The sequence below is a fragment of the Culex quinquefasciatus genome, chromosome 3 (assembly GCF_015732765.1).
Source record: "Culex quinquefasciatus strain JHB chromosome 3, VPISU_Cqui_1.0_pri_paternal, whole genome shotgun sequence".
Lineage (NCBI taxonomy): Eukaryota > Metazoa > Arthropoda > Insecta > Diptera > Culicidae > Culex > Culex quinquefasciatus.
In genome coordinates, this window is record NC_051863.1 from 77,431,823 (window position 1) to 77,442,196 (window position 10,374).

At 36.7% G+C, this 10,374-nt stretch overlaps 1 protein-coding gene across 1 annotated transcript in view; it reads right to left on the reverse strand.

Annotated features, from left to right (window-relative positions):
* LOC6037793 (cardioacceleratory peptide receptor) overlaps positions 1–10,374 on the reverse strand; it is a 161,614-nt gene that overhangs the window by 41,935 nt on the left and 109,305 nt on the right. Inside the window, exons 2-3 of the mRNA XM_038260045.1 lie at positions 5,995–6,918; positions 1,765–1,875 (exon numbers count right to left, since the gene is read on the reverse strand). Of these exons, the coding sequence (XP_038115973.1) occupies positions 1,765–1,875; positions 5,995–6,207 (324 nt within the window). The 5' untranslated portion in view covers positions 6,208–6,918. The remainder of the gene's footprint in view (positions 1–1,764; positions 1,876–5,994; positions 6,919–10,374) is intronic.

Below are 10,374 nucleotides of genomic sequence, written 5' to 3' on the forward strand. Positions count from 1 at the left end.
GGAGAATTTTGTTTTTTTTTTTTTTTTTGTCACGTTCAAATTAAGTGAAGATTTTTTTAGTTTATTTTAGAATAATATATTTAATGAAGCATAACAAGTAGTTTCTTTGATTTAAACATAAGATTTTCAGAGTCATTTTAACATTTTTCACGTTCCGCGAAATTTGCGTGAAATTTGGTGTTTTGAAATTGAGGTCCCCGTGAAATTTGCAATTTTCAAGCGTGAAAAATCACTAAGCCTAGTCATGAGATATCAAAAAACGGGCATCGGATTCGTGATCAGGGACAAAAGTTACCCCTAAGGACAAAGTTTCACGAAATTGCCCTATTTCATTTTCCCCAAAATTCTAAAAGATGCGCAAAACATTCCTTCCATACCCTATCAACCCCTCAAACTTTTTTTTAAACAAATTAACAGTGGTAGCAACCCTAACAGAGAACAAGCCGGACCCCCTGTTTGAATTGTTACATCAGGTTTATTTATTGCTTTTATTAATTAGCACAAAGTCATCGTACATGCGATCTTTAACCTCTCCTCGCCTCGTATCCTCGTGCCCTGTCCGTACACCGTACCCCCTATCATCATCAATCCGGGTGTCGACGGGCCCAGCTTAACCTCTTACTCGGGACCACGGCTGCTGCTCGTTCACTTTAAGCACAGATTGAAGATGGGTAGACTCCTCCGAGATAGAGTGCCATATCAGCAACAGCATCAATGTAATTATGATGGCTAAATTATGTCTCGACTGTTAGATTTTAAGATATCCTCTCCGTCTTCGTTGAGTTGAAGTCGAGGCGAATGTGTGACCCATGGACGGACGTAACGAAAGGCGTACGCACTCTCGACTCTATGGGGGAAGAGTCTTTGCATAGCTGAGGATTGCTGTGAAGCTTTTATTGGCGAGATTTACTGGAGATTATACAAGTTCAGCCGGCGACGGAGGGGTTCGTCTAGCACAGCAACAGCTTGAAAACCCTTTCGTCTGGTCAAACTAAACGACACTAGTTTCGAGCAACAGGGATTTCTCAACAAAAGTTGCTACTTTGGTCAACGAGTAATTACCGCACTAATCAGCTTAATTATTACTCTGCCCTGCTGGCGAGGGACACTGCTGACGCACTTCCAACGTAAAACGCACTCAATTTCAGCTAGATGGATGATGAGATAATACGAAACATTTAGTACAAGACTGGGGAGTATCGTGTTTCAGTCAATTTCAACTTGCAAACTGGAGCCGCAATAACCACAATGGTTTTGTTGTGCAATACAAAGTTGAGCAAACAGTCGTCGGAAAGAGGGCCAAAAGTGCAATTTTCCAATATAAAAATCAAATTATTCTCTCAAAGTGGCGATATGCAACGACTGTCACGGTCATTCGACGGTATTCAAGTGCATCTTGTCATCACGGAGGACAAATCGTTTCGATGCCTCTGGAAAAGTGGCACAAAATTGATTTTTATTTATCGTAACTTTTATCACCCAAAGTGCACTCGATGGTTGAGAAATGGGTACTCCAGAAAAAAAAATACGTAAATTAATTTTGTTTCCAAGCACTTTTCTGGCCATTTCGAGTGGGTCAGAGCTGCCCAAAACGGTTATGTCGATGCTCAAATCACCTCCCAGCAAAAAAAAAAACTTCATATCTGTCCAACTGGGTTAACCATTCACAAAAATGTTTTTATTTTGGTCGTAATTTGCCAAACTTTTTGTATTGCCGTCGCGTATAAAAAAGAGTGATTCTACATAGCACAGCAGTAAACTTACCTCGTAAAAATAGAAGCTATCAATCACTTGCTCGGTACTGTTGAGTGGAACCACCGTATCGTTCGTCTTCATGATACTCTCGTCAACGGTGGCGATGGTGGTCGACAGCAGCTGAAAGTGTAAACAAAAAGTTATAGGACCATTAGTGGCAGAACGAGCAATATGCTAGCGCTGACTGCAGTTTTTCGACAATTTACACACATTTTGAGTTGCAGTTGCACACTTGCTGTAAATATTTGACTGCCATGTAATTGATGACAGCTGATGTGTTTCTTTGATATCTTTATTTTGTTGTGACTGTAGTTTGTTCACAACAAGACGCTTTATACAGAATACTTCTTACTTCTTACTTCTTACTTCTTACTTCTTACTTCTTACTTCTTACTTCTTACTTCTTACTTCTTACTTCTTACTTCTTACTTCTTACTTCTTACTTCTTACTTCTTACTTCTTACTTCTTACTTCTTACTTCTTACTTCTTACTTCTTACTTCTTACTTCTTACTTCTTACTTCTTACTTCTTACTTCTTACTTCTTACTTCTTACTTCTTACTTCTTACTTACTTACTTCTTACTTCTTACTTCTTACTTACTTACTTCTTACTTCTTACTTCTTACTTTACTTCTTACTTCTTACTTCTTACTTCTTACTTCTTACTTACTTCTTACTTTTACTTCTTACTTCTTACTTTACTTACTTACTTTTACTTCTTACTCCTTACTTCTTACTCCTTACTTCTTACTTCTTACTTCTTACTTCTTACTTACTTACTTCTTACTTCTTACTTCTTACTTCTTACTTCTTACTTCTTACTTCTTACTTCTTACTTCTTACTTCTTACTTCTTACTTCTTACTTCTTACTTCTTACTTCTTACTTCTTACTTCTTACTTCTTACTTCTTACTTCTTACTTCTTACTTCTTACTTCTTACTTCTTACTTCTTTCTTCTTACTTCTTACTTCTTATTTCTTATAAAATCACCGTTCAATTTCAGGGAACACACAAAAAATCTTTGTGGCGTTCAAAAAACTGATCTTGAGAAGCAACGTTATGATGGTAAAGGTAAGGTAAGTTCGATATAAGGAAGAGTTTAGCGAACTCAATCTAGTCGAATTTGAATGGTTGATTCCATATTAAAATACGAAATGAATTTTTTCAATTTTTCATCACTGCTATTTTGCCCACCATCTTGAATTTAAAAATTCTGACAAAAACACAACAAAAAAAGTATGAAAAATATGTCTTTCTATTTGTTGAAAAGGAATTTTTTGCAATTCCGTTGTGAAACTATTTACTTTTCCTGTCATTCTTGAACGACGAAATAGCCTACTTTTCTGTACCAAAAATAACAGAATCGAATATCAACACTTTTCAAAATAAATGCTGAAAAGTTCTACTTTTCAGCACTCAAATGGGTGCTGAAAAGTTGAACTTTTCAGCACTTGATTCGAAAAGTAACACTTTTCAACATTTTTTTGATTAAAACGATTTATTGACAAAATACATGAATATTTGACATAAAATTTCACTCAGTGTGTGTTTTTTTGGAATTGCAAAAAATGTTGTATGGAACTCGTTGCAAAACTTGATTTTTTCAGCACTCTTCGTATTTATCCAACTCGGCGAACCTCGTTGGATAAATGTACGACTCATGCTGAAAAAATCCTCTTTTTGCAACTTGTTGCATAAACTACTATTGTCTATAGGATAATCAAGTCTAGACTGTATTTGTTTTCAAAATCGATTTCTTTTTAAATTGCTGAACCATTTCCTGAAGTTTACTTTTTTTTTGCCTTTCTTGCTGAAAAAAGGTATAGGGTTTAACTCTTTGTGTAAAAACTGAAGCATTTCAATTTTGAATTGGTAACAAAAAATCTCTGGGGAAAATTGTAACTTAACAAACAAATATAACAAACATAAGGGAGAAAAAATTCTACAGCAAATCCATGTCAAACAGTCATAACAAGTGTGTACGCAAATTTTCATCGATTTGAAAAATACTTTGTAAATGTTCAAAAAAATCTTTCATTCATTCATAATTATATGAAAATTGATGTTGGCATTGGAGATTTAACTTAATCTCGTTATTTATTGTAAATTTTTAGTTTAATTTTGTGAAAAAAATGCATCTTGCAATGCGACTTCTAATTAAGTTGACTGCAACTTATTGAAAATTTGTTTGATGTGTAAAAAATAGTAATACATAAGTTAAATTAAAATACAGTATGTAAAAAAAGTATTTACACCCCTTGGGCACTATGCACATTTTGTGATGAAACATGTAAAAATTTTAAAGTTTGACAGGAACATAGTACTACGTTTTGTTCAGAAACTCATGCCAAACATTTTGCTATAAAAGCTCATGAAAAGATGATTTCTATAAAGTTATATAACAAATACTATTACGAAAATACAAAGGTGCAAAAAGTTTGTACACCTTTCGAAAAATTAACATAAATAATGTTATTTATTGAAAAATCACCATAAATCCAGTCTCCCAACTCCAAATAGGCATTCTTGTCTGATTAAAAAATAATTTGGATTGAATATAAAGTTTACTAACTACTTAGTATAAAAGTTTATATAACTCTGAAATTCTATATAAAACTTATCTAAACTCAATTTTGCAAACTTTTAATTCAACTAAATGTCAATATATTACCATAGAATTGCTAAATAAACATTTTGGAGTGGGTATAACACCGTTTTGGGGTATTAGTATTGATAGAATAGATTTTCGTTGGAATTTTGTACCAAATTACGGAATTATCGTAGGCAAGAACCGGTACACGATTCACAAGTCAACCTATGTGGAATCGGAAGGGCATAAAATTTCGATCTTTTGATCCCAAACATCTAGGTTTTCTATAAAACCCACGTTTTTAAATACCTAGGCAAAAACGTTGTTATGGTTTCGTTTGAGCAACCTACCAAAAATGTATGGAATTTCGTAATTTTTGTTCTCGTGGGTCAAACTTACTTTTTGCCCAGGTATTTAAAAACGTAGGTTTTAAAGAAAACCTAGATGTTTGGGTATCAAAAGATCGGAAATTTTATGCCCTTTCCGATTCCACATAGGTTGACTTGTGAATCGTGTACCGGTTCGGATGCCGGCGGATTTTCCTACGACGTAATTCCGGGTTGGTACGAAATTCCAACGAAAAATCTTTTCTATCGATACTAATACCCCCAAAACGGTGCTATACCCACTCCAAAATGTTTATTTAGCAATTCTATGGTAATATATTGACATTTAGTTGAATTAAAAGTTTGCAAAATTGAGTTTAGATAAGTTTTATATAGAATTTCTAGAGTTATATAAACTTTTATTCTAAGTAATTAGTAAACTTTATATTTAATCCAAATTATTTTTTAATCAGTCGAGGATGCCTATTTGGAGTTGGGAGACTGGATTTATGGTGATTTGTCAACAAATAACTTTACTTATGTTAATTTTTCGAAAGGTGTACAAACTTTTTTTGCACCTTTTTTATTTTCGTAATAGTATTTGTTATATAACTTTTTATAGAAATCATCTTTTCATGAGCTTTTTGTAGCAAAATGTTTGGCATGAGTTTCTGAACAAAATGTAGTACTAGGTTCCTGTCAAACTTTATTTTTTTACATGTTTCATCACAAAATGTGCATAGTGCCCAAGGGGTGTAAATACTTTTTTTACATACTGTATGAAAAAACTGAACAGCCGTAATCTGGAGTAAATCGGGGCTACAGTCTGAATAGGGACAGCAGTTTTTAGAGCACTTAAAGCTTTTAAATTTGGAAATGGATGTACATTTTGTTCGCCTGAGTCTTTTCTAACCGAAACCAACCAGAAAAATCAAAATATTGTGCTCCAACATGGTTAAAACTGCTGTCCCAATTCGCACCGTGTCTCCCGATTGACTCCAGTTTACGGTATCAATAAAACCATGTCCTAAAAGGAGAGTGAAACACTCTTAAATTAAAATTTAGCGTACATGTTTGAAAAGTTTTCCGGAAGAAGTTATTAAAAAGGCTTTTTTATGAATCAAAATGAAATAACTTAAACAATATTAAATATTCTGATTGAAACGGATGGACCCAATATTTGACCTGATTTAAGTTCTGCACGCGGAACAATACCCGTAATTTAATGAGTTCAAAAACTTTTCTTTTTCGGACTCGATAAAAGCAATTGCTTTCTCAACCCATTTTTGATACCCATTTCCAAAGGTATACTATAACTCACTTGCGCTATCTCCGATCCATAGTACGAGTTGTTCAACTCCAGCAGCTGTTCGGTGCCGAAGCCGAGTTCCTCGATTGACGGAATCTCGGTTACCACGAGCTGCTGCTGCTGCTGCTCCTCACTTCCGGCTCCAACTCCCACTCCAACGCCAGCGTGCACCACGGGTGGCGCCTCAATGTCACTTATCACTAGATTTTCCTCCATTAGATACATATTTCGTCCGACCCCACCCCCACTCGGCTTGGCACACAATGTTTGGTTTGGTGGAAGAATTTTACTTTTCTACTTTTCTTCTTCTTTTTTTTCACGAAATTACTCGCTTTCTACCGCACTATCTTGAAACCACCGCACTGAATGACTCAATATGACGACGGCGGAAGGAGTAAAAGCATTTCTATTTGGGACATCATTCTCTATCTTAATATTTTCTTCATCTTCATCAGTGGCAGCAGCGGCCAGATGCAGTAGTAGGGCATCGTCCTTCTCCAAATCTTCCCCGACTCCGTCGTCACCATCCGTGGGACGGGACCACGGTCGGAATCGCCGTTCGTAGCAACAGATTTCTCCACCGCGGAACTGGCAACCGATCGGATGATGTTGAAGGAGAATTTGATGTGACCGTAAAAATATTACAACAGCTTCTCGTACCATTATGTTGCCCTCTCTGAAACTGGCCCTCGACCCTTGGTGGATCGGAATGTCCTCTTCAACCCTATACGCTGTTTGTAGTCCCCTTCTGGTTATGGTTTTGGATTTCGGGGGAAAGAAAGGACCATCGATTTTCCACGCACCGCAGACAGAAAGATTGAGCAAGCAGCTGCCGCAATTTCTGTGCAATTTCCCCCCGGATGATGTATCCAGTTGGTGGTGGTGGCCAAGGGATATGGCCTTGGATTGGCAGGGCCGATCTGGTACGGAAGTGACCTAAAAAGAAGAAAAAAGGGGAGACAAAAGTGAGAGAGACCGTGTTAAACTTGGGCGATAAATAAGCAATTTGCCGTTTCTGTTTATATCGGTATGAGAAATGGAGCGCGGTCCTGTTTCGCAAAGAACAAGCTGAGTTCAAGAAATTTCTCAGGAAATGGAAGGACACATTATTTTCAAAGAATTCTTTGAACTCATCCAATTATAACGATTGTTAACTCAACTCACAACTGTAGCTCACACAAAAATACCTTTTTGCAATTCCGTCGTGAAACTACTCACTTTTCCTGTCATTCTTGAACGACGAAATAGCCTACTTTTCTGTACCAAAAATAACAGAATCGAATAGCAACACTTTTCAAAATAAATGCTGAAAAGTAACACTTTTCAGCACTCAAATGGGTGCTGAAAAGTTGAACTTTTCAGCACTTGTTTTGAAAAGTAACACTTTTCAACATTTTTTTGATTTAAACGATTTATTGACAAAATACATGAAAATTTTATTTAAAATTTCACTCAATGTGTGTTTTTTGGAATTGCAAAAAATGTTGTATGGAACTCGTTGCAAAACTTGTTTTTTTTTCAGCACTCTTCGTATTTATCCAACTCGGTGAACCTCGTTGGATAAATGTACGACTCGTGCTGAAAAAATCCCCTTTTTGCAACTTGTTGCATAAACTACTATTTTGAACTCAATCATACTAAAAATGAGCAGGTTTGATTTGGTAGCGACCAATATACGATTCTGATGCTCTTTGAAAAAAATAATATGTTTTGAAAATATTTGTGCAAAAAAATTATAGAATGATGATTTTATTTCTTGAAATAAAGGAGAAAGAAAAACATATTCATATACCTGTTGTTGTATAAAAGAGAGAAAATCTAAAAAACTGTCGTCTTGCAGTTTAATTATATAATCAACTAATTGATATTTAATTCTTACGACCATGCTAGGTAATATGTAGGTGAAGGTGGGTAACTTGTCGTACGTGCATTTTGGGCCAAATTGAGTTAAGAACGCAATTTTGTGCAGCTCACAATGCCTCACCTTTTGACCTTCACAGATTCCCAAAATTCGATTTCAATCCTGAGATATTCAATAAAAACCAAAAAAGCTCCGCGGATGTTTGTCACTTTTCATATCAAAGAAGGTTCAATCTTGTCGTGCTATCTTGTCACTCCCTGAAAATTGATGTAAGTGCCACAAAGGCCAAAGGGATTTCAGGTCAGAATGCGTTTGACGCACGTACAACTGAGACTACCGTAAACATTTGTAATTATAGCTCGGGACTCCGGCAACCAATTAAAACCAAACTTCGGGGCAATGCACAGAATGGTCAACCAAACAAAACGTGTTTTTCATTAAAACGCGGTTTTCTCGGATCGTCGAAATGGCGGGTGCGACAAGATAGCACGACGACGTCTATATGAGGAAATCGGGACAATCACTCGAACGACTTATTTTTATACGATTTTGATAATTACATGATGAGGAATTGTTGCTAGTAATGCAATTAGTTGATTCCATTACCACATAACCGCCGAAAAGAGCGGCCGTGGCTGACTGGTTACGGTGTTCGCTTTGTAAGCGAATGGTTCTGGGTTCGATGCCCTTCTGCTCCCAACGAGAAAGATTAGAACACAGAAATTAGAAATGATGAATATGAACTAAAAATCAAAGTCGCTCGAGGCGGGGTTCGATCCCCCGTCCTTTGGATTGGTAAGCAAAAAAAAATGCTAACCACTAGGCCATGACGACTTGGTGAACTTGGACTGGAATTAGGAATACTGTTACAGAGAGCGAGTTGTGGCGCTATAACCACGGCAAATAGTGTCCAGGGCATTCGTGGAAATACAATGTCCCATCCCAGAGGGTCCCGGAGTACCAAACCTTCTTAGCATGGTGCTCCCAACGAATACAACCAAAATCTCGGAGCGTATGGTGATGTGTCCCCACGCTTCTTCCTCCCCTGTCGATTCAGAATTGTGTTGTTGTTCGAACACTCAGTGCACAAACACAACCCAATTACGAATCATCTCTGCGATACGGCTTTACGCAATAGGCCTGGCCGCTTTAACGCTTGTGATGTTTCAATGCATTCCGATGCAATGGCGCACTACAAATTTTAATAAATGACAAGAAGAGTGCTAGGCGTCATCTAACCTAAGGCACTCTCCAGGATCCCTTCGAAAGATTGGCTGCGCTAGGGTCTGATTAGATTAGATTAGATTAGATTCGATTACCACATAATCGCCGAAAAGACGGGAAATAAGATTGGATGAAGTTATTTCAAAGCTTTTGTTTTCTCATATTTTTTTGGAAAACACAAAATAAGACTAAGAGGATTTTTTCCAGGCCGGAAATAGGACGCTCTAATTAACACTACATTACAAAAAAATTTCATAAAAAAGCAAAGCAATCCACTTTAACAACCCCCGGGTTTTTTTGTGGACTCTGTTGAAATTTTCTGCTCATTTCTAGGCGTCCGAAGTTTATGTGTGGTGAGTCACCCAAAACCTCTTTTACCGACGTTTTACTTCCCCATCCCCCATAGAAGGCGTGACCAGCCAAATCTCGTCTCGAAAAATGCAACCGTGTCCATCTGGGATTGAACCCAGGCCTTACTAAGGGACCCGGTGTATCTTCTGAATAATGTTACATGGGTAAAAATCCTGTATGCAAATCAGATAAATCTATGTTGTTGTAATGAAAACAAAAATTCTATGTTGTCGAATTTGTAAATATTGACATGTTTCCAAAATTATCATCATTTTATTCGATTTCGCTGTAATTTTTTTCAAAATTGACAACAATCTTGCTCAAAATCGGACAAAATTAGGACGATTTTGAAAACATTTCAATGTTTACAAATTCTACAGCACATCTTGTGTTTCTAAGTGATAACTATTCAATTGTTATCAAAGAAACATTATTTTTCTTCCATCTGAAAATATCAACAAATTGATTGATTGGATTTCTTCTTCTTCTTTTTTCATTTATTTTTTGTTCGCGCGTTCGTTGGCCGATGAATTTTATTTTTGTTCTTTTTATATAGTTTTCGATAGAAACGATCCGATTTTTGTTTCTTGAGACAAGCAAGTCGTATTGCTTGATTAAGTCCTTTCCATATCATCGAGGATCGGAAGGCACGTCGACGGATATGTTTTAAGGCTTATGATATAAAATAATTTTAATGAATGAAGTCCTTCCTACATCACCGTTGATCGGAAGGCACGCCGACGGAGAATTTCTGGAGAATCGCGGTCGAATTAATACTATATTTAAATCCTTAGATAGGTATCTTTCCGCAGCCGGCTGCCTAAGATTTTTAAAATTTCAACCGATAAACAAATTGCTCATGGTCGCATCACCTAGGGTCGTGCATAAACCACGTGGTCTCCTTAGGGGGAGGGGTCCGAAATCCGACCGAAAAACCATGAAAAGCCATGGGGGAG